Source organism: Tympanuchus pallidicinctus, unplaced genomic scaffold (assembly GCF_026119805.1).
Source record: "Tympanuchus pallidicinctus isolate F22 unplaced genomic scaffold, pur_lepc_1.0 scaffold6, whole genome shotgun sequence".
NCBI lineage: Eukaryota > Metazoa > Chordata > Aves > Galliformes > Phasianidae > Tympanuchus > Tympanuchus pallidicinctus.
The window spans coordinates 14,254,777-14,280,510 of NW_026294780.1; the positions used below are offsets into that span (position 1 = coordinate 14,254,777).

Genomic DNA, 25,734 nt, shown 5'->3' on the forward strand with positions numbered 1-25,734 from the left:
TAGACTATTCTGAGTTGTTCATAAAGAACAGATTTCTCTTACACATGAAAGACAAACTGTGAAAGCCCAGCAGGCCCATCCGTACATACAAGCGGTATCTGTATAAAGGAACATCATAGTCTTACCTGACAGATAAGCAAATTGTTTCTTTAACTGGTCATGAATATCTGCTGCATAGAGGGGAATGATATCCTGATGCATGATTTCATCTGTGGAAGAAAAAAAATGCATTGCAAAATTGTTTTGAGTAAAATTTCACAGCAGTGAGTAAGTAAAATAAAATCAGCATTAGAACACTAACACCCAGGAAATAGCCTAATTTGGAAAAACTATGTGAAAATACTGGGAGACTTCCAAATGTTTGCCTTTTCATAAGTTTTTCATAAACTTTTCATAAAGCACATTGATAAAGAAAATTAAAAGTCGTGTGGATTTGCTGACACTTGAAAGGTATACTGCCTGTCTCTGCACCAAACGTGGAGAAATTAATATTCCTTAGGAACAATCTTAAACAGTGAGTTTATGTATCAATTTTTTTTTTTTTTTTTAAAAAAACCTTCTCAACTCATATGAAAAAGGAACAGGTACACCTTGGCACCCAGCTTGTCAGGCCTTGCTTAAGCCATCCCACACTTCTGGATGCTTACAATTGTTCCAGCACCTACGAACTTCTCAGCGGCCCTTATGGAAGGAACAGCACGCAGCTATGGAAAACATCACTGCCTTCCAAAGGGAAATTTCACTGGTGAATAACCCTTGCACTGTTCTGCATGAGGCAGGCCCGACAGGACTGGACATACAGCTCCCATGAAGTGCACATATGCATACTTAGCTGTGTAAAAGCTTTGCCTCATCTTGTATGCGGCCCTTCTATCCCAGCTTATTGGCAAGTGTAATACTTTCAATTTTCTGCCACAGAATCTGAGCCAAGGCACTTCCTCCAGAAGGAGAAGGTCAAGCAGAAACCTAAGCCTTCTGACCGCAATAAAGACCTTCATTTCCAAGGCATGACAGCGTTGCCTCATTGACTAAACTATGACCTTGTTCCGGCAAGGAAACGGTTTTACTCTTGAAATGCCTAAACCCTGACTATTCTGCCTTTTTAGCCTCACTGAAAAGCAGTGGAAGAATAACCTAGCATTTTTTACTGCTCGGTTTGGAACATCTCTTTAAATCTACCATTACATAAAAAAGGTTTTTTTTGTTTGTAATGTACATTAAGTGTCATGAAGATACACTCACTTCTAACACTCAACCACAGAAAATGTACTCAATGCATAGAAAATGTAAGTAAAAATATACAGACATAGTATAGAGATAAATGTTACCAGACCTGAAGTACAAGCTGATCAAGCAGAAGTACTGCTTGATTCTAGAGGACAGGATTTATCCCTACTGAGACCTTTGAAATGTCAAAAAAAGCAGGGATTTCCCTGTCATTTCTATGAGCGATTCTCCAGTGTGCACAATTCTAAGAAATATGATTATTTGAGAACAGCTCCCAGAAATGTGCAGTTACTTCTTCCAGATAAGCACTAACTTATACTGGGAAACAGAACTTCTCTGTTCCCTTCCTGCCAGCCCAACAGTGGACCAGCTGTGATCACTGTCAAGGTCACACCAATCAGAGCTATTTTTCTGCATCCGGTGAACTGCTGCTTGAACCAGAAGACCTCTGCATACCACACTGTCAGATCCCTAAGTGGTTAGGTCTAGCTGTCAAGCTACATTTCTCCAAGACCTTCAGTTACATCATCATCTTAATGTCTTAAAGGAAGAAGTAGAAACAAACCTTTTACAAGTTTAATCTCAAACGGCCAACTCATTTCTGTTTCTCTCTCCAGGGTCAACAGATTTTTTTTTTCTTTTCTTTAAATATAAGTGATTTTAAATATGAAGAGCTTACCCACAGCAGTACTTAAGTCAAAGCCAGCCCCTGATTCCGCAGATCAGTCCCTACAAGCGGGACTTTTACCTGAACACATCGTATGATAGGATCAATGTCAACTTTTTCAGTGGGTGATAGGAAAAAGGAGAAAAATGCAAGCACCCTGTAATGCACTTCTAGTCACAGGCAGAAGTAATTTTTCCTATTATCACATAAGCACATTATACATATATACATATATATACACACACGTATTGAATACATAGGTAAATATCTGACGCATAACATTCAAGTATGCAAGACATTCATAAGTCAAGGAAATGTGTCTGACAGACATAATGTTCAATAAAGATCACTACTTCCTGGCATGCCTGCATGATCTGTCACATCACTGTCCCAACTCGTGCCATGCAAATACATGAGCACTGTTTTGGTTGTCCCCTGTTCTCTGTGACAAAACCAACAGCTTTTGCAACTAGCACAGCCTTGAGATCAAAAACTTTCACTGAAAGCACAGTACTTTCCTTCCCAAAGTTTAAGTCTCATTTTAAAGTCACACGTAACAGCCAGAGTGCCTGCACACAGACTGACAGCCTCCTGGAGCCTGTCCTGCTGCATTCCCTCTGCCACAGCACTGCCCCTCACCTGATGCTTGCTTGTTTGCTTTCACAGCAGGCTTCAGGAAGTGGACTGTGTGTTAAGATCAGGGCTAACCTGCAATAATTCAAGAAAATTGAGATAACAAATAGTGTAAAACGAAGTGAGAAAATGAAACTCTGGAAACTTGCAAGCTGTCAGCATTCAGCAGCCTGATGCACTTGATGCACTTGAACCCGGCAGCAGTGATGGGCTAAGAAAACCACAAAAGCTCATGGCAAAGGATGTAGAGCAAGCATATGCACTTGAATGAACAGTAACCATCAAAAACTAAAGACTTAAAAACCGAGAACATCCATGAGACTAAGAAAGCTAATAAGCTTGTATAAAAGTCATGAGTCAGGGAATTTGCTTTTGCCTCTCTATTATGTTTGGTGTAAATTTTACCTACAGTATTACAATATCCTTCTTTCCGTATGCCATCTAATGGATAAAAACTAATCTTCTAAATCCAAAAAGTTATGCATGCTAATAGCACAATTGAACAGAACTAAAAGATACAGCCTTGAAGTTACAGTGACAAGTGAAAAGTAGCAGTTGTGTCTTCACCACTCTTATTGGTGATAGGAAAACAATAAAAACAAAACAAAAAAAAAAAACAAAAAAAAAACACCTGTTAAGTTATATCTACTAAAGAATAAAAGTTATCATATATTTAGCTGAAGAACAACAAACTTGCCCTTCTACATCTGATGAAGGGAAGCCAAAAATGCAAATGCAGTAGATGATACAACAGCTGCAATGCAAAAGCCAAAGTGCCCCAAATACACTAATGTGACTGGATTTATTTTGATACTACAACACCCAAGCCAAGTTTCACTGAAATGAAAGTCTTCTCGTCTGTCCACTTTGCAGCTGTGTGGACTGCAGTTTACACAGATGTTCCCCAAACATCCTCCTCGTGAGTGCCATTAAAACAGTTTGACAAGCTATGACATAAAGTTTATATACACTACAGAGCTACAGAGCTCAATATGGACTGCAAAGCCTTCGTTGGAAATTAAGTTCTGCATCTTATCACTTCGTAATCTTTATGCAGTACAGGCGAGGAAATACTAATTGCTTCAGTGCTATGCTTCAGCATTCTGCTTAGCCAGAAGTTAGACTTATTGCTGCTTGGGGTAAGTTTTGCTTCTTTTTCTTATAGGACATTAGCAGGATTCACTTTTGAACTTCCTACCCCAGGCATCTACACTGTAAGAAGATCACTACTGAAAAGACTTGCCATTGACAATAATTAATAAAACATTCCTCAGCCTTTGAAAGCTAACCTGTAAGTTTACTCAAGAGTATTGCATTTTGGATTTAATATTATATATAATATCTGTTGTTCATTCTTGTTTGCATTGCCATGTTCAATCTTATTATCTGCCAATAAGGATTGAAAAGTGAATTTAATAGTCATTTTTATGTTTTCTGATGAGCTAAATTGAATTATTTAAGAAAGAAAAACTGTTAAAGCATTTTCCAGAAGCCTCAGAAGTGAGGAGGATGGTTGTCAAGTCACTATTCATGCTTGTAAGAACAATTAATTCTCCCCAGTCTCCTCGGGAGCCTGCCCTCCCAAGAGCTCTTCCCATGAATTTTGACAGAAATCTCTGCCAGCTCTCCCCTCTCCAACATTCTGTGTCCTTTCAGGGAAGAAGCCCTGAAATCATATATAAAGGAAGTAGTGCGGGACAATTAGAATTCCCCCAAAATAAAGAGTTATTCAAAAGTTGGAGTTCAATCTGATTTTGCTGGAAGTTTCTCCATCAACACACGGATACGTGGTGTCCTTACTAGAAGTAGAAGGTAATGGAAGCTTGCACATGCTGAGCAATCTACAAGGACACATGCTCCTTTGGTTCACAGATCTGGAGAAAATGATATATTTAAATCCTTTAAATTTCTATAATATCCTTTAAACAGCATTTTTAGAGAACCCGCCACCTGCTCTGCTCTTCAGGGACTATTTTCACTTTAGTGAAGCTAATTAAGTGCATATTAAAATAGTTACTAAAGAAATCTGTTTTCTAAGGAATTTTTAAGGGCACACTTACATGAAATAATACTCATGCAGACCATGACTATTTTTAATTTTGCACTGACTCTCTAACACTGTTTTCAAACAGATACCCAAGAGTTTAGTTTACTGTATGTGAAAGGTATACAGTACAGCATGCTAGAATATCCAGTCTTTCCACTCACTCTCTTTTTAAGAGTTCATTTAAAGATATTTCTTGAGTAGCTTGCTTAACATAAAGCCCTCAAGATTCACAGCACATCTGATATTGTAGCTGCTGTAAAATAAAGATTTTTAAAGTTATTGCCACTTTTTAGAAATCATTATTTTATTTTTAAAACTGAACGCCCAACAGCTGGGAACACAAAGATTTTTTTTTTCCTAAGCCAACACCTAGAGGTTCTTTAAAAAAAAAAAAAAGATGAAAAAAAACACAAGAGCTAGTGTTGCAATTGAATCTAAGAGAAGACAGAAGTATCATCTTACTAATGTAGAGGTATCAGTTAAATACATATATTTTTACATAGAAAAGACTGTGTCTCTTGAGAAATATATTTTAAAACTAACTTCTAACTCCATTTGAAATCTTGATTTAATAGTGCTGTCTCTATCTATGAGGGAGGAAGGTAGCTTAGAGATATCTGATACCAGATCAGCAGCAGCAATTGCCTACATCTCAAGTGAAACAGGATTACAGTTTAATAGTTTGATCATGAGAGCATAAAGGTAACTTATTTTTGAGTTGTCTGGCATGAGGAAGCCCTGAAGAAAAATGGATTTGAGAAAATGGTCAATGTCACTCAGGTTAAGGTTTTCTCTTATCAGTAAGAAGGCTCCTCTTTCTTCTACAACCAAACTAAAGCTTATCTCATTCAGAGTTAGTCTGACATGAAGCAAAACCTTTTTCATACAACACAATACCAGAGATGAGTTTAAAACAAACTGTATCGACATTATGCTGAAGATGATTTGATTCCCACCAAGCCAGTGGTAATTATACCACCCTTACGAGTAGCTCTGTACAAAATCCTATGGCTATCACTTTATATCAGCTTGAAAGCCACCCTGTTTGTGCTTTTGTACACACATGGACCCAATTATGCCTTTCAGCACAGCATCCAGTAACACATCATAAAGCAACATAGAAATCGTTTTCCTGCCTCATCTTGCTGAGCCAGCAAGATTGTCCTGAAAATGCGACAAGAGCTTCTCTATTAAATGCATGCCTTAAATTGAAGAAAGATGATTGGTCTCAATCAGTCTTGTTTTTGATTTCTCTGTAAAGTCTACCCACCCAAAGAGTTGAATGCCTTTTATGACAAAGGTCTTCATTTGAAGAATCTTTTTACTAAAGCAATCCTCCCATCTGGTAAGTATAATTGCAAGATAATGACTTTTAGAACAGTCCCTTCATCTCTCTCAGCCCAAAGGCAAACTCTTCGTTTCCTCATTCTTCTCTCTTTATCCACCCGTCTTCCCCTCCAACCCACCAGCACTAACAGTCATCTCTTGTGTAGCCCCCATAGCAGGAAGGGCCAGAGAAGCAGAGCTAGCGATGACAGCCCTCTATCCGCACACCAACATGTAAAACTAAGAAAGTGATCAAAACAATGACAACTCTCCAAATTTAAAATGGAATAAGGAGGCTGAGGGGAGACCTTATTGCTCTCTTCCAATATCTGAAAGTTGCTTACAGTGAAAGCAGGGCTAGTCTCTTCTCACTGGTGACAGGGTGAGGGGAAATGGCCTCAAGTTACACCAGGGGAGGTTTAGGTTGGATATCAGGAAACACTTCTTTACAGAAAGTGTTGTTAAGCAGTGAAATAGACTCCCCAGGGAGGTGGTTGAGTCACCATCCCTGGATGTGTTTAAAAACCACTTGGATGTGGTGCTCAGCGGCATGCTTTAGCAGAGGATTGTTGGGGTAGAATGGTTAGGTTGTGGTTGGACTCGATGGTCTTTAAGGTCTTTTCCACCCTGAGCTACTCTATGATTCTAAAGAGATCCCTGCAAACTCCATGGTTAGGTATGTTGAACCCTAATAGCTATTGACCAAGTTGCCCTGATCTTGCACTATTTGTATCAGTCCAACCTGGCTACAATTATCTTATAGAAATATACATAATCAAGTATCAGCGTCTCACCAGCCCAAGATACCCAATGGAAAAACTCATTTCTCTTTTATTTGACTAAGCTGCCATCAAACTAAAAGGTCAGAAAACGCAGGAGACCAATTCCTATGAATCAGCGTGCAAATCACAACCCTCTCTTCTAAGGACAGTAACTTCATTTCCAATTATCTAGATAAAACCACATTCTCTCAACTTTCTGGTGAAAATTTCTGGAGAACCAGCAAGCAGGAAATGCTAATTCATCACCTGCGCCAGCATCTCAACTACTAGGAAAAATTGAAATAAAGCAACCTAACACTCCAAATAGCTTTGTAGGATATTAGTGTCCAATAAATATTTCAAATGAGACAGGCATATAAGATTTTTAGTCTACAAAAAAGTCTACAGAACATTCACATGACCTGTTTTCCTTCCTAGTCAGAAAGAATAATGTATTTTCAAGAGCCCCGAATCACAAAAAGCAATCTTCAAGTCTCGACACCTTTAACTAAAACATGCTTTATGTAATTTCTACTTCTGTGGCATTGTTAACATCAGCTTGTTTTCTGTATGGCTCCTGATTCCCTTTAAGCTAATAGAGTATAATTTAAAAGGCCTTACCATGAGAGTCAGTGACATAGAGGACTCTACAGCCTATTACTACAGTACAAGCCACAGCAGTATGACTATATAGTCCACTGCTACAACAGTCCACTCTGTAGCCCCATACATTTTCAGTGTTGAGTAATGGTCTAACTGAGCTAAGACTCAGAACTGGTACTGTCAGAGAAAATCTGAAGTCTTATAATAGAGGGAACATCACTTGCAAACTCAATTCTCACTCAAGCATTTTGCCTGTGAATTCCTGACTGCTGAGATCTTTAGCAGAGCCCATGATATTTCTGCAGCACTTTCCATAACCCATAATCTGGTAATACTTAAATAACTACATTAAAATGAAACTGGGGAATTTCTTTTAATCACATCTAGAGAAGAACATACTTTCTCTAATGAAATATAGGGGTCAATAACTTCCCCCTATGTGTGCAAAAACAGAAGAACTAAAGTCTTTATATTACGTATGACTACCAAAATACTGCTTCATTCAAGTAATTCTTATTTCTTGTTATTGTATTTTCAGAAAAAAAAAAATAAAAATCAAACTTGTTCGTCTGTTGTTCTTTCACATCACAGGGTTGGAGCTTTGGCACCTCACTATCTGCAGAAATGAGAGGATGATGGTCTGATCTCTTGCATGGAGATTCATCACTGATCCTTCTTTTAAAAACTGTTGAAGTGTACAGCAAATACAGTGCTGCTGAGCTGGCATGAAAAGACAAGAAATACAGTAGTCCACTTTTTCTTTGCTCAGACAGTGAAATAGCTGCTCAAAAGCATACTTTGAAAGAAACCAAAATCTTGGTTAGCACTGTCAAACATGTCTCTAAAAGTCCTGGATTTGAGAACTTACACACTGTGAAGGATGGCCTTGTCTTTTTTTTTTTTTTTTTTTTCCTTTCTTTTTTCTACCACTCTTTTGCAGAAGGCAACAGAATTCTAAGCTCTAGTTTGCCTATATAACATCACCTCAAAGCACAATCTTCAGAAAAAAAATATTATTCTCTCTTCTGTGTGTAACAGAAATACAAGATACTGAGAAGGCAAAAACCAACACCTCCTCAATCTTAATCAGTCATATCTATGGACTTAACGCATGTAATTTGTAGTCATTTTACAAGAGTGATTGAACACTAGGTAATCTGTAACTAGAAGAAAGCTGTGAAGTAATTAAGAAGTCAACATAAGAATCAGTAAGATCTAACGTTCCCTATTCTTGAGGAAAATCTAAACTAAATTACAGAAGGGGTTAGGGGGAAAAGTTTCAGTTCTTGTAAGAAATCTGAAAGAGTTACAGTTACTGATTCGTTTCAGTGTCCTTTTTCTCTATATGGTACTTAAGCACATCTAGTTTATTTTTGTGAAAAAGAGATGCCCTTTGTGCTATTTCAAGTCATGATAATTATTCCCTTCCTAAACTGAGATGAGGAACTCTGAATCACGCCACACAGCCACTTTGTATCATAACTTTTTGTCAGCAGCAAAGAGGACTTGCAGAGAGAAGAGACAGCAAAGACATAACATGGACCCACAATGCAGAAGCAAAAATTCACATAGTGCGCATGACATGGTATTGCTAACACAACAGTCTCACTCCCTTTTCAAGATGTCCTGAAGAAAGCCTGAACTTACCTTCTGCCTGCCAGTAAGCACTTCTCTGTTCTTGCAGAATGGTTTCAGACTGCTAAGAACCATGCCCTCAAAATACATTTAATGATATTGCCAAAACTGCAGCATTGGAATATTAAAGACTTCTAAATTGTACTGAGTGTATAGCATAAATATATTTATGAAGTATTAGAAGTGTTTAAAATCAGCTCCAAGGTCCAGATTTTGCAAAAAGCAAAGGATATTTCAAGCAGAGAAATACTACATGCAGACAGAGCAGCAGAGAACACTTTCCTAGCAAATATTCAAGTGTTAAGAAGGTGATTGACCCAGATGCGTCTTACTCAGTACTTTATCATAAAACCTCCATATAATTTAAAGAAGTGTTGGACTTAGCAAAACTCCCATAATAATTCTCTCAGAGCATTAAATCTTATTACATGCAGCTGGCTTTTTAAATACTAAAGCCTTCCAAAGGGGTGGAAAAACAGTCTAATCAATATAGCAACCATGAAGACCAACTGTAAATAGAAGAACTTGCAAATCACAAGACGCGTTCAGTGCATCTTAAGAACTACAGGTCTATTATCACTTTAAGCACATACCCTAAAATAGATAACTTTTCAGGCAGCCAAGCCAAGGACGCTTCCTGAGCGCAATCCTTGACTTCCATCTCTCTCTACAGAAAAGTATGCATCTCAAAGCATACTGCAAAGCTTTAACTGAGAAACGAACACTCGCAGGACCAGCTGCACAAATACCTAGAAACTCTACTTAACAGAAACTGGTTTTGAACAGAATTCTGGAAGAAAGATGTTAAAGAAAGCATGCTTTCAGCCTTGATTAGCAAATGGAAACCCCATTTAGAAAACAGTAGAGTGGTAGAAGATAGTTGTAAGAACATATTCTGCACATGTTCAAAGAATATTACCAGCCAGCACTGCTGTGGTATAGCCCTACACAGCATTTTTGCTTGAAGTACTGAAATAGGAATTTAAGTTCATCTCTGCAGCATATCACTGCAATAACAACCATAGGAGTAACAACAAAAGTGAGGATGAATTGAATCACTTCTAACAAACAACATATTTAATGGTATTTGGACACAAGCACATTTCTCCATAGAGTCACAGTGTATAAACTAATGGCTTGAAAGGGGATGTTGAGAACTTCATGGATGCCAGAACGTGCACAAAGCAGGAGCCAAGTACTCACAAAGTGGTTTATTTGATTCTGAGGAAGCTAAGAAGTGCTAGCCTCCAGCTGCCTGCGAGCTTCCTAACACCCAAGACTGTCTAGAGATGGCTTTCTGAAGATATGGCTGACCAGCTGGTGGCCAAAGTGGCTGTCCCATATCAAACAGCAATGACAGAACTGGTAATGGAGCAGCTCAGGACTCTCTGCAGCTTACTGCCTAATATCCTTATAAAGACGAAAAACAATGCATCTCTTCTCTAGCACTATCAATTTCAACTGGTTCTGGCAATACAGAGTGGGACATGGTTCAGGGTCTCACAGCCAGCTCCACCTCTCACATCCAGCATTTTGAAGGCACCATGCTGGAACTTTGGCAGGAAGCATTCTTCCTTTACTTTAGAGATGCATTTTCACCTACTTCAGGTCTCAAATTAAGCATCCATTCATTATCTAATCTGGGAATTTGGCACAATGCTATAATGACTAATCAAGTTCCACTAAATAAAGCCCTGGCTCTGTAAGCACAGGGTTATTTCTGATGGAAACTGACTGTGCAAAACAAATCAATGAATATATAATTTCTTGGATTTATTTCAGTTTCTCTCATCTGCCTCAGAAAGAACACAACCCTAAACAAACATTAGATTATGTTTCTATAAATGAAACAATCTAAAAGGATGTCAACTCTATTTTGAGAGGCTGCTTTGCTACACTTTAAGTCCACAGATTGATGGCTCTCTCTCAGAAGCTTGCCCTTGTAAAGGATACATGGAAATAGCTTAAGCTTCTTGTAACAAAAAAATTTCCTTGTTTTCTATACACCAAGTACTGGATGCACGTTCAAAAATAAATCGCTGTATGTTCGTTAAGAAGAGTCTCAAGTAAAACATAAAATCCTTGCTTAGTGCTTGAATACAACACTCACTTATTATGTTAACTGTGAAGGGAACAGATACATCATATACTCTGATGTACAATTGTACAAACTCTGTGGACTTAAGTTTTATAAAAACCATGGTTGTTAAAAAGAATAATAATGCTATGAGCTACTGCTCTTGCATTTTCAAAGGCTTTGATTCTCCTGTGCAGAACAGAAATGCATAAGGCTGCATTCAGAAGCAAAATGTCCTGGAAATGAAAGGAATCCTAAATATTTGATACTTAAACAAGTGCCTGAGAAACAGGAACTACAGAAACATTTGAGGGAAAACAACAATAATCAATACCACACGAGGGTCTTTTTATTCCAAGATAATGCAGTAATGATGAGAGGCAGATCCCCCATTCATCATGTGCAGTAAAGAGGCAAAGGAGAAAGATCTTGAACATCCTTGCTGTTGGGCATTCTCCTTTAAGTGATCGTTTATCCATAAATGCAGCAAGGTGCTCCTTTGAGACTGAATGCAAGTTAAAACAAACAGAAAAACAAAAGAAAAACAACAACCACCACCACCAACCAGCCATATCAGCAGCGTTAAAACCAGTATTTACTTTTAAAAACCTGGCCAGACATCCTAGTAAATACCTGTTTAATATTCTCAATGACAGTGCAACGATACTCTACAGAAGTCTGGAACAAATTTTTAAACCTGACTAATGCTTATTAGAAAGGAGAGAATGTCCTTGTTGAAGCTTTGCACAGCGAAAGGATGACAGGGAACAGTCCCAATCTGCAGCAAGGAAATCTTCAACTGAACACAAGGGAAAAAACTCACCACAAGGGTCATCAAGCACTGAAGCAGACTGTCAAATGAGGCTGGGCACCCTCTACTCTTTGAGATTTACAAAATTCAGATAGACAAGTTTCCAACAAACTCACTTCAACTTCAATGTTAATTTCACTTTGAGCAAGAAGTTGGATGAGATGGTCTCCATGGATCCCACCCAACCTCCATTTCTCTGTAATTTTGAAGGAACTCCCAATCTGGAAGTCCCCAAGCCCACCTTACAAATCCAGAAAGTGAAAAAACCTGCAGAAAAGATACCATGGCCTTGCAAGTGAACTCATGCAAACTAAACTGTGTCCCAACTTCAGTACATTGACCTTAAAAATGAATTTAGGATAGGGTAAAATTTAGTTATGTTGACATATCTACCATACCCTAGGCTAAAAAAAATATATATCTATAGTACAATACGTCAATCTTCTGGAATACAAAACTAAAATAGCAAAACCAAGGAACAACAGTTTTAAAGAACAAGAGAAGAAAAAACATCCCGGAGTCATAATGAAGTAGCACTGCTTTCTGAGAAGACTCAGTCCATAATTTGTTTCCTCAGAGCTATTCACAACCATCTATGGGTTGTAAAGGTCTCACGTCAACAACAGCTTTGTCGGATGCAGAGATCCTTTCCCACTATAGTATATTATCCACCATAAGCTCCAGTATATGACTGCTTTTTAGTATGTTATCTATTGTATGATCTAGTGATAGATATTCCCACCCGTGGCCGATGATGTCTTCTCCCAGACCATTCTGTCACTGTATTCTCAATATTGAGCTACAAGTGCTGAGAATTCACCCCTGTACCACTCATTTCCAGACGTGCAACACTCTCATGCACACATCTGCCTCAAGAGGCAGAAAGCAGGCCAACTTCACTGCAAAAAAATGAGTGAAAAAGCTGAGATTTCAGGACACTCCTCTCAATTACATGCACTCACAGAAGACCTCTGCTGGAACTCAAGACTTCTTTCCACATTTTTCCTACTTAAAAGATTATCAGGAGAATCTCCCAGTGAGACTTTTTTTGGGATCCAGTCCCTCCGGGAGAGGGACGTGCCTTACTCTTACTTCTGCAGTGTGCCTACAAGCTGGGAAGTGCTTCCATCCCCATTCACATATTGAAAACCAGATTTGCTCACAGCTATCTGCAAAGTCTTTAAGCAGAATAGAGAATTGAGTCCTACAGAAATATCTCGCACCCATTTTCTCCTTTCATTTTGTACATCCTTTTTCTTATCTCCTTATCCTCACTTCCGGAGTTATACTGATATAGGAATTCCCCCAAAAAGATTTTTTTTTTTCCTGAGAAACTATGAAAATTTCCAAGGGTTGGGAACAGAAGGATCTGAGACCTCTTCTCTGTTTTTGTTCTTTCCTTTTTGCTGACTGGAGACAAGGTGCATCATACACCTTGCAAGAGCACAGGGATGGAGTGGAAAATCAGAGTACTGGAGAAAGGAACACCATCTCTGTCCCTTCTGAAGCTCTGAGAATGAAATATTCTAACAGGGTCACCATGAACATGCTCAAGAAGTGGTGGCAGACAAAATGAAAATTAAGTCTTGGCAATTGCTAAAACCAGCCCTTCTAACTTATTTCTCAATAATCACGTAGAGATTAAAGCACTCTATTTTTAATCTGGCAATTTATACAGATTGTCCTAGCACAACAACACGTGTATCACCATGATCTGACACAGAGCAGAAATCCCCTCTTTCATAGAATAACACACATTTTCCTAGAACTACCCCTTTCCTCTCAGCACATACAGAAATGCACACAATGTTCAGTGTTCAATGTTTTCATCACTCCACACTTTCAATCTGGCTATAGCTTCATCCTTCTGATATCCTTCATTCAATTCCCTTAAGCAGTGTGCCTTCAGGTATTATCCATTGTAACATGAAGCTCTGCTGAGAAGCAGAGCACTTGCAGACTCACTGATAATTTAATTAGCAATATGAAATAAAAGATCCACGCTTTACATACCTTTTTCATTTAAATTTGACATCTTAAAAGCAGTAACTGCAGGTTAGCCACCAGTCCATTAGTCCCATGTGCTCTCTCTGCTATTCCTCTGCAGTAGTCATGCATACCAAAACCAGAAAACAGAACTGGAAATGTGAATTCAAGCACCAGAATAAGGAAGCAATTTTTGCTTGTCCCTATTTCACAAAACACGCTTTCAGTTTTGCAATGGACTGTAGCTGCACTATTAACAGCAAATAATATCTCCACTGTTTCATTTATATCTTAACAGAAACAAGATTCCTATAGAAAGCTTTGACTGGAGGAATTTAAGAAACAACGTATTTGAGATTAACCCTCCTATACAACAACCAGGGGATGACAAATGACATCCTGTGAAAGAAACCGTGCCTCCCCCCACACTTCAAAAACAGGGACTGGGGCAAGTTACATATTTGGTATTTACGTGAAATGCAGCAAACTGAAAATTAAAGCCCACATTCAGGGACAGCAGCGTGGCTACAACAGCACATTCTTAAGTCTTAGCAGTGCTTCTGATGGCCATAATCGCTGCGCGACCGAATCCTGAACCAAGTGCTTTCTCTGTGAAACGCAGGAACAGATTCTGTGGATCCACGTGATGTACTGAGAAACGCATCCACAAAGAAAAAGACACAGCAAATTTACACAAGCACAGAACACACACAAGCTCATAACAATAAAACGTACTTAAATATAAGATGCACAGCAAACAAGAGAGTACAACTTCTGCCTTTGTACTACATCACACCATCACATTTTCCTCAGTAGGATGTTATCTGTCTGAAATCCTGCCTGAATTGCAATCTAGCAACTAAGAAAAATTGAAAACACTCAACACACCTGTGCATTTCTTCAGAAACAGCCACAATTCAGCAATATCTTTGTAGAGCAAGGAGATCAAACTTAAGGTCATGTTGCTCCTAATCGATTAAGTGCAAAATAGTTCAGCAGACAGTGACCTATTTATCTGTGAGCTCGTCTTCAGCATGCAGGAAGAGTGCAGAACTGTATCTTTCAGCCGAAGCCAAGGCACTCGGGACACAATACCTTTCTTCAAATTACATGTGCAGCAACTGTGCCTTTCAGCAACATCAGGTCCTCTGCTGGTTAGCCACTTGCTAGTTACTTACCACGTTTTGTCTTCCTGCATCAAGCACTGGCACACGTTAGATTCCACCTGCTGACTTAAATGGGAACAAGCGTACTGATCAGACACCATCAAAAGGAAAAAGTCTAAATGTGGCATGTCAAAAATCTCATTTTACGAGCACTAGTTTTAAACCTGTCCAGTAAATCCATCTTCATTTTTTTTTTCTAACCACCAGTTAATTTCTTCTCCACACAAGGAAATTTTGTAGTGAGCTCACAGGCAGAAGTCCCTCAGAAACAGACCAAGCATGTCACACTGCTGAGGAAGTTCTTACCCCAGTCTTTGACAGAACTGAACTAGGGTGTTTTGCTTGGTCATAAACTCATTAAGCACCTGTTCCCTATGAAGAATTCTACCAAAAGCAGCAGGAACTGTCAAAAGGAAGCATTCAAGTAATGTGACTTTTTAAGTTGAAACACAAATCTTATCCAAAAGAAAATGCGAAATTAAGGCAATAAATAATAAACAATAATCAAAATATTCTGTATGATCTTTCAGATACTAATGCTCAGCCTTGCTTCACTTGATCCTTTGAAGTAATCATCTGGTGATGGACTACCTGACAATGAATGCACTTGGGGTTAACTACCAGCAACCCAGACTCACTACTACAAAGAGTCAGACCATGAATGAGTGACAGCAACAACCACGTGAAAACAAACAGGCTGACTTCCTTCACTTGAAGATGTTATAAGAGCCCTTTCCTGACAAGAGGGGTCAAGGAAAGAGGACAGTGAGGATAAAAAAGCTCGGATTGATGGCTGCATCTGTTCACAAGATCACATATGGGAAAAGCTCAGTTTTAGCTTCAGCATGTCCAGCTCTCAAACAGTACCACAAATGCAAAACCCAACAAATCACAAGCCACCCACAGAACACAGTAGGGGTTATTTGATGGAGTGTCCCACATCTGTTCTCACCACTCATACTGTTAATAATCACAAGGTGATCTGCCCTATTGTGATAAATCTATTGAGAAACAGGTTTAATCAATGCTTCAGATTAAAATACAGCCTGGATAATACTATTTAGGCATATTATTTTAAATTCTGCTATTGCATTTTCTGATTCGTCGCTTTCTGTTAGACATCAAACTAAAGGAGTTCCCTAAGTAACACTGAACATTTTAAATCAAAGGGACGTTTAAAAGAAATAACTTTCCTGAGAAATGTTTTTAACTGCTCTCTAATTTACAAAATGATTACTAGAAGATTTTATTTTGATGAGAGAAAAAAAAATATTAATGAATGAATCTTCTCACCACTCTCACAAGTCATGTAAATACTCTTCTGGTTCCACCACATCCGTGAAAGTTGAGACAGAGCAAGTGACCTGTCTTGGATCAGGTAACAGCATTTGTTGCAATGTCAGAAACAGGATCTACGTCTAGTCTCCAAGTCACTGTCACCTAACCAGCTTGGTGGAGGTGTCTAGTTCACAGACAGACATCACGAGTCACAGAACTTTATTTCTAGCTCTTGAATTGAAACATAAGTTTAGGAAAAAAAAATCTTAGATCCTACTATATAATATATACCATACGCAAGTATGCATACTGACACTCATTTAACATCACAAAGCTGGTCTCAAACATTTGCTAGTGAGAGCCAGGCACGTTGCTTGGGATTGACTAGACATTACTGGTAACAGCAGCAAGGGTTTGGTCTCACCTGCAACATGACTCTTTGAAAATATAACTCCTACTATCAGAAGCCTGACACAATGACAAAGCAGTCATTGCTTTCCAAACATGAAAAGAGTCAGAAAGGAAACTTTCTGGTCTCTGTTCAATGATTAAAAACAAACAAAAGAGGAGCTATATCCTGGTCAGAAAGGTATTACCCACATCCATTCAGTAAGACACAGTAATGAGGTTGTGGCAAGCTGGCTACTCCCTGAAGAAAAAAAAACCCATCAACATAAATTAGAATAGGAAAAATAACTACTCAGTGAATTGACTGTGTTTGCTCTCATTGCTCCCACTTAGCTTCCTACTAGCCTTCAAATCTCCTAAACTCAGTTACATCCTGAGAACTCAGGAAGTAACAAAGACTGTGGGTGAGAGAACTCAAATACAGCATTGTTTCAATCCTACTATCTTTCAATATTAAGCAACAGTTCACATCTTCACCTCTCACCTTCAGGAATTTAAATTAGAGTGTCCTTAGTTTGAAGGATATATGTGAATCATGGAATCATAAAGATTGGAAAAGACCTCTAAGATCATTTAAATCCAATCACCAACCCATCACAACCGTGCCACGTCCCTCAGTGCCACATCTACATGTTTCTTGAAAGCCTCCAAGTACAGCGATCCCACCATCTCCCTGGGCAGTTGTTCCAGTGCCTCACCAGTCTTTCCAAGAAGAAATTTTTCCTAATAGCCTGCCTGAACCTCCCCTGGCACAACTCAAGGCCATTATCTTCTCGTGAAGAAACAGCACAAATAGCACAGCACATGTATAACAGACTGAGTTTGTTCCCTAGTCACTGGGAGGGAAAATAAGTCTTGCACAGCATCTCCAAGGAAAGTGGCCACAGCCATCTGGCTACACAGTTATTTCAGGTGAAGGCGATTTTTCGTAGTAGGTCTACTCTGCACAAAAAAACTTCTAAATTTCACTGGGTTAGAAATACTACACATTCCCATTAAACAGAGTATAAAACATTCTCTTGGGGGAAAAAAAGAGGGCTCCAGCATGAAAAAAGTACATTTTATATTTGGCTATATTTATACACAAAGCACAGAATAGTATCTGCAGGGAAACGTTTCATGCTTACAGTACCTTGTCTCCTTGCTGCACATTTCAAGAAAACAACAGCAACAAAGAAGAACAAATTAGCTGAACCTCAAAACCTTCTTCTAGCCTTTGTTGTTGAGTCTGAAATACAACTGGATAGTAAAAATGGAATGTGTGGGCATGCATCTTAGCAGTAAGACTTAGGGGGCATAGCTAAGATCTGTTCAAACACACAGAAACAGCTTTCATGAGAAAAATCTGTGTCAATACGTATGTGTATATTTAGAAATGCATTAAAAATATTTCAGCGCCTCTCATGCTGAAGTCAAGGTCACCCTGATGCCTCCAGCATGGTCTGTGACTAAAATGTAGCCCACCGACAAGAAGGAAAAAAACCCAAAAGATTAGAGAAGCTTTCAAAGGTTGTAGCAAAGTAAATGGAAGGTAGAAGTCTTTGCCACTTTGGTGAAAGCCAGAGAGGGAAGCCATGACTGTGGCTTTAACATATAACAGAATGCATGCCCTAATAAGCAGATGCAAGCATGCAGCGCAAAGGCAGCAGTGCTTGTGATAAAGTATATTCAAGGTTAAGATTAATTTTCAAGTACAGCTACTAAACCTACTTCTTCCTGGGGTGTGGTACGTAGCAGAAGGGACATCAATAAAATGAGCTGGCACTGCATTATTCAGCATGACGAGCTATCCCTATAGAATTATCTTCAGCTTAATGCAAATATGCACAAAATATACCTAGCTCACACCTGTAACCACAGGCTTTATAATTGGGTGGAGCTTTGAAGACATTAAACAATTTGATGCATCACCAGCAAGCATCTAGTTTAGCATACCAGATTATTTAAAAAACACTATTCATTTTCTCCTTTTAAACCTTGATGCTTTTTTTTCAAAAAATAAATGCAAAAAAAGCTTCATTCTTTTTAAAGTCATCAAGCATTAAAAATTGTCAATTCCCTCTACTTTGAACCAAAAGCTTCCAAAGCATTAAAAGTTAGTTTATACATTATACATACACATTTGTCTAAAGCCATTATACAATTTTTTGTTGTTAACCCATCTCCACCCAACAAAACCAACCAATTTTGTGACAGCTTTAGCTGTTCTCAGCTTGAATGCTAATTCATCAGAAAAAGTCTCTGAATCATATGCAAACCTAAATTTAAGCAAGTACAAGCAATCAAAACTCATGGTCTGAGAAAAGCAACAGACCCCACCATCCATGAAGACAATTGTTTCACAAAAATGAGCATATACTTGTAACACCAGTAGTTGTTGGAGCACTTCAAAGGGTTCAGGATGCAGTTTAATTAGCAGGATGAACCCTGCAATATTTATTTTTGGAGGATATATCCAGGAAGAATCCTAAAGAAAACTACTGACACATTACATCTTGAAAGTATACTTTCCACTGTAAGAAGATAATAAACATCAAAGCTCTGAAGATCACATACCCTACAGTAGGTATCCAGAAGATAAAACAGAAGCAATAAGACTACTGCAATTTTTAAAGAAGTACAATACACCATCAAAGAACACAAGTACAGTTTTGGGACTGAAGACTTAAGAGCTTCCCCCAAGAATACAACAAAAGCTTGGCCAATGAATGCTCTTGCACATCGGTTTTAATTTCTGGTTTCAAAATAGAATATCTTTGGTTTTCTTGAATTTTAGTCAGTTTATGTTTTTCTATTTGTGTCCATTCTAAACAAGCTCCCACAAATCACAGACCTCTCTCCTTTACTGTACTGAAGAATTTACCATGGTTTCCATTTCAAAGAGACAAAAGCTGTACTTATTTTCAGTTCAAACCAAGCAGGAGTTAGCTTGTGGAGTTTGGTGATGTTATTGTCTGTTCACAGCTGCAAAAGCCAGAAAAGAAGATAGATTTGACCTCTTTAACTTCATAAACAGCTGCAGCGCCTGCACAGAAATGTCTGTAATCTAACATGGCAATTCCAACTGCATGGGGATGAGGAAAGGAGGGCAACTGACTCCACACCAACTTTGTCAACCACAGTATTCAAAATGGAGTACACAAGAGACTGCAGCCTGATAAAAATGGGAAACTGTCACTAAAGGTGGAAACAGGTCACCACTTGCATTAGACACAAGCTAGGACCAAAGTTAAAGAAAATCAAGAGGATGAGATCCATCATTATACCAGCAATGGGACTCAAAAAGCAAATAGAAACCAAAAAGAAGAAGTAAACGTGAAGTTCAGTGGTAGCAGAAAGGAAAACTCAACAGGAACTAGTGACAATAGGAGCATGTGATGAAAGCAGCACAGAAATATAATTGAGGAAAAACAGATATAATCTGTATTCTGAAGTATACATGTACACACACATAAATAACAACATGACTCCAGAAAGCAATTACAACAAACGAAGCATTGTACCATGATCATAACTATATTTGTAGCCAAAGGATAAAATAAAACTTTTTGAATGATCGGAAACCCTTTTTGCAACCCATGAAGTATACAATCATTTTTTCCAGTTTAACAAGACACTCAGGAAGCAGAAAATCTTTCAGGTCAAAAGTTGCAAGAGAACTTGTTCCAACACAAATATAAAATGCTCTGCAACACTGATGGACACAGATAAAGGCTGCAAAACAATTTATTACAAAAGAAGGAAAGGAAAACAACTTTTGCAGAAATAATCATCCCCAAAATCCTGAAAGAGCAAACAGGACAGAGAGAAGAGAAATTTCTTTTTGATCTGAGATGAAAATAAGAGAAAGAAAGCACTCATTCCATCACATTTCCAAAACATCCATTTGGGGTGCTTTTGAACAAGTTACTTTAGTAATGGCAGATCACTTGTAACTAGCAATGAAATAGATGAGGAATCTGGTTACCAGGTGATCCCAGTTACAGATCATTTCAAATTGGCAAGTTTACACAAAATCCTGCAAAGTAGGCCATCAACCTTAAGTCTTACTCATGCCTCATAAATCCAACCCCACTGTGGCATTATGCTTCAAAATGGCCATAACAGATCACATAAAATTACCACTGTCCTCCTAGCGGTTTATTTGTCAGGACAGTTTTGGTTTTGATACACGTTTTGGAATTTCTGCAGTCAAGTCAATGCACACTGCAACAAACTGCATGTGGCCCTTAATCATCGTCGTGGCCCTCTGCTAGACTCCTTCTGGGACATGCCTGTCATTTTTCGACCTAGGAAGCCTAGAACTGAAAACAGAAGTCTAAGTGTGACCTTATCAGCATAGAGTAGAGTGGTAGGATCACACCTCTCTTGACCTGCTGGCCATGCTCTTTGTAATGCATCCCAAGATCCCATTGGCCTTCTTGGCCACCAGGGCACACTTCTGACTCATGCCAACCTGTTGCCCACCAGGACATCAAAGTTTCTCTGTGCAGAGCTCCTCTCCAGCAGGTCAGCCCCCAAACTGTACTGATGCATGTGGTTATTCCTCCCCAGGTGCAAAACTCTACAAAATAATACCTTAATTTCTCCTACTGCTAACCCTTCCCCTCCCCTGGGCTTCATCAGGTTCCACTGTACCCTAACAAAAATAGAAGACTTCACATCAGCAAAGAGTAAACAAACCTTGTTTGCCACCAGTCAAATAGAAAACAGAGAGCACAAGGAGTCTAGTCGCTTCTGAAAAACCAAGTGGAGAACCGCTCCAGGTTCTCAACAGAAATTCGTTTCCATTCAAGAAAGAAAACCTCAATACAACAATCTCATCCATTGTGCTTATTGCAGAATATTCTTGGTTAAGTTTACTCAGTGCAGGAAAGACAAAATTTACACCATTTACTCTCCGTTGAAAAATGCAATATATCTGACCTTCACATTTTGTAGACACAGTACTTTTAAAATAATAATTCTGTAACACAAAATTCAGTGATCTCTTCAATAAAACACTTAAAAATATACCTAGGGCTACAAAAAGCTGTTACAAAATCCATAAACAACTGCAAAGACGCACAGCAGCTGTAGCTATGTCCTGCTTCTAGTCTCTGGGAAGCAAACAGGAAACACATACCCCTACCTGATTGAAAAAGCAGCCAGTGTGTGAGATTCTAATCAACCAAAACAACAGGCATTTTCCTTCTTCTCCAGGTTCCTAAGATGCTTCCTGGCCTGTTCAGAGTGGCAGTGTGGAGGCCAAGCTTTCCAACAGCAGTATTACCTTCATTTTCCTCATTACGTACTGCTACCATCACTATCACTGTATTTACTTTTGGTCTAGGTGTGACAGCAGAGGCATGGCTGTGAATTCAAAAAACAAAACCACTCCTCTGCTGAGGGTGGTTTATTAGCATTAGCATCTGACTGCAGCTTGCCTCACACTGCTCTGAGATGAGCAGTTTGCTGCTTTGTGTCCATTCCATAATAAAGAAAACGTAAAGAAGGATGAAAGCAAGACCAAAGAGCAAATTCCACTTGTGGTGATTGACACACACAGCGTGTGTCACCTGAACTAACACCCCTCAATGTTCACGCAAGTAAGGGACAATCTACTCACAGCCTTCAACCATTCTCTCTGCTCTCCCTCTTGTTGTCTTGCTAAAACTGCTCCTGGCTGCCAGTAGCTCCTATCCTTCTTCCATTTTATTGCTGACATGATGAGAACCAGATTCTTCAGACTCTCAGTAAAACAGTAAGAAGAACACTTGTTAACTCCTGAGGTCAAACCAATGACTTCAACAAATGGTACAAAAGAGCTGATAGGATATCAGAGTATTCTATATCCTGTGTCCTTTTTTTTTTTTTTTTTTAATTCATCTTCTCAGAATTTCTGCAAGCCCGTAAATCCCATAAGAAACACCATAGCTCTCCTGCACACACAGCAGCTGGTGTTCAATTTCTCCTGTTTCACAAGATGCTCCCATCCAAACAAACTCAAAACAGAGTCATCTGCTGCTTAGCACGTCCACACCCAATCAGTTTGGGTTTTACTCTTGAACTGGTACTAAGTGAAAAACACAGGGCAAATGGATCAAAGGTTCTTCATGTTTCCCTCTCCAGGCAAGAAGACAGAAGCTCTTACTGTACCCAAGTGGAAGGAAAAGACTTGCAGCTCTGTCATCATTGCAGTATGGAGAAAGCAAAGCTTCTTCAATTAAGGCCTCATCCAGCCAGTCTTTAAAACATTCAGCAGTGTCCTTTCACAAAGACAGATTTCACACCCTTGGGCAAAAGCCTCCTTTTCCCTGTCTCAAACACAGAACATCCTATGACCACTACTGCTTTAGATCTTAAGTTACAGTGGCTGAGCCAAAGCTGAACACGTTTTTACACCTTTTCAGATGACTATGCGCACAATACTGAAGACATCAACTACAGATACTCAAAAGGATCAGCAGAAATAAAACAAACCGACAACCAAAAGTACTGCTCCAACACGAAGAGAACATCCAAATAACATTAAAAATACTAAAAACATCCCTTCTCCTCAACTAGGGTTTGTTTGCTGCACTGCATATGTTTGAGAGAAGTTTCAGGGCAAGAAATTGGATTTCTGTTTAAGAAATTTCTCTTACCTACTTTTTAAGTAGTACTTGCGAAAAGTAAGGGGGTGAAGGCTCCAAAACATTTCTTTTTTTAATATTCTAAGCATCTAGGGATGTTTTTCAGCAGCTCTCAGACTTCTTTAGCTATTGAAATTTCTTCTCCAACACTATGAAGTCTGATGGAGCTTATACTTCAGATACACTCAAGACTCTATGTTATTTGCACATATGCCTTTATAAGAGGAAAAAAATATCTTTTAAATCCTCCTAGCTTACCAGCTAATGAAGGACACAACAGCTCAACCACAACTACATAAAAGCACAGAAATAGATTAGTCTCAACCAACAATAAGACACCATGACGTAGTTGAGTTTGTTTCATGTTTTGTTCTTCGAGCAAAACAAACAAACAAACAAACAAACACCAAAATAAAACAACAAACCCCAGCAAAACACATACTGTACCTGAGCAGAAGGAAAAAACTTTCAGCTCTATCATCAGTTTGCCCAAAAAAAGGAACCCAGGTATATGTCTATCTGCCTGATCCCCCCCCCACCAGCTGACCAGAGTTAAGTTCACCCAGCTGGGATGGGTAACAGATATTTAAAGATTCACAGGTGCAGATAGAAACAGTGGGGTTATTTCCTTTTAGAAATTGTATTTCAGCTCAAATACAACAATGAAAACTGAGAAAGTGGTTCAGCTCCTTTTCTGAACCAGCTCCCATATTATATAGCTTCCCTGAAGCCACTTGCTCCCACAAGGCAGTAGAGATGGGGAGCTGACTGGGATACTCCATGATTTGGCTAACTGTAACCCAAAGCCTACTTTGTTATATTTCCTTTATTTTTATGGTATTTTACTGCTGTTTTCTGACCTTTTTGTCTCCTCTCGCTTGCTTAGCTACTGCTACTGTCTTCTAAAAGATACCTTCTGTCTTTGAAGTACTGGTGCTGCCTGTAGGTACTAGCTACAATCTATGTTTTTTCCAACCAAAAATAGAGTTATGTAAAAGAAATTGTTCTGGTTTTGTTTTTTAATTAGAGCTATTTAAGAGTGACCAAATCCACTGCTTAGGGAGGAGACTTTAAGGCAGCAACGTGACAATGTTGTGGTGCATCCATAAGGCTCATGTGGATGGCAATGGTTTGCATGCCCTGGGACTGAGAGAGAGGACAGAGCTTTCTTGTTAAATGTAAATGGTAACAATAATAGGGTTTTGTAACCAAGAGAAGGAAGTAATCTAATAAGGAAAACAGTTGTTATTACTCTGTTTACAGCCCTTTCCTTATTCCAAATATTTCATGTTACTCTTGTAACACTGAGAAAGGCTAAACTGAGATGACCTGAAACTGGGCAAATGGCTGAAAATCTGACAAGATGCACTTAGAAACACCCTTTTTTTTTTTTTTCTTTTTTCTAAAATTGCTTCCTACTAGAAGCATGCCAGAATGGAAAATACTTCAAAGTTGCACTCCTGTAACTGTGAGAGCTTCAAACTCTGGATAAATTGGTTGCTTAGGTTGTAAACTGGATCTGCTGTTGTGTGGTGACTGAGGCATTTTCTGAACGTGTGGACCAGACAAGGATGCCTATGGGATATAAGCAGGGGATCTCCTTGCTTAGCTTCCCACTGCAGTCCAAGGATCTGCAAAGAAATGCTTCAGGGCACCGTGAAAATCCTCCTTACCCAGTGGTGATATCTAGGTATCTAAAGGGCCAACAAAGGACTCTAGGGGTCCCACTTTCAGGCTGGTGAACCAAGCTTCCACTAATGTAATTTCTGTGTCTTTTAGCTTTGGGACTCCTATGAAGCTTAAGTAGTATTGTGGAGACAGATAAATTTAGCAAAGCAGCTCCTGATATAAACTTAAACATTTAGACCCTTTGTAGTACAGTGTAAGTCTCAACAGTTCAAGTCATAGAAAAAGATAGTAATCTCCTTTCAGGATATTTTAAATGCATGTTTTGCCACCTTGCTTGCATTAGAAGACGACTCAATCTATATTCCATTTCTGTGATGCTTTCCATGCCATAGGGCACTTAGTTGTGTCTGCAAACTGTTTTGAAGCATTACAACTTATTATTGCATTTATTTTTTAAGAAATGTATTCCTAAAATAAGGCTCTAAGTTAAATCAGCAGACCAACATCTGCAAAAACTTTCAACACAACTCATCTTGCAGACAAAGAACATAATTTTCAATAGCTGGAAGTCAGGAAAAAAAACAGAGAAGGAACCAAGGTCAAATGTCTCCAACAAAAAGGGGAAAAGTTCATGCTGAGGAAGGTATTAGAGACCACCTGTACTTGCACCTGAAGTCCTTAATCAACCTTTGACAACCACAGTGGCAGATGATACAAAGACAGTTATCACTGCATGCACAGTTCAGTTAAAATGCGTGAACACATTCTAATGGAGTCCTAGAGGTTCAGATGAAGTTAGAGAGTTTGATAGTTAAAGGAGAGCTGCATGTTTGGGGCTCTCAGGAAGGACACATTCTGCAAGGGCA

General features: G+C 38.9%; 2 protein-coding genes across 11 annotated transcripts in view; one reads left to right on the forward strand and one right to left on the reverse strand.

Annotated features, from left to right (window-relative positions):
* The window catches only part of ADPRHL1 (ADP-ribosylhydrolase like 1), a 400,125-nt gene that overhangs the window by 256,388 nt on the left and 118,003 nt on the right, over window positions 1–25,734 (forward strand). The gene's annotated exons all lie outside the window — the stretch shown is intronic.
* Window positions 1–25,734, reverse strand: part of MCF2L (MCF.2 cell line derived transforming sequence like) — a 147,447-nt gene that overhangs the window by 61,105 nt on the left and 60,608 nt on the right. For 8 of the 10 annotated variants that reach the window (XM_052705836.1, XM_052705833.1, XM_052705832.1 and 5 more), the window contains one exon: window positions 126–209. In XM_052705836.1, coding sequence (XP_052561796.1) covers window positions 126–209 — 84 coding nt within the window. Of the gene's footprint in view, window positions 1–125; window positions 210–13,800; window positions 13,915–23,686; window positions 23,806–25,734 lie in introns of those variants that run through there. The other 2 variants (XM_052705834.1, XM_052705835.1) reach the window with 2 other exon arrangements.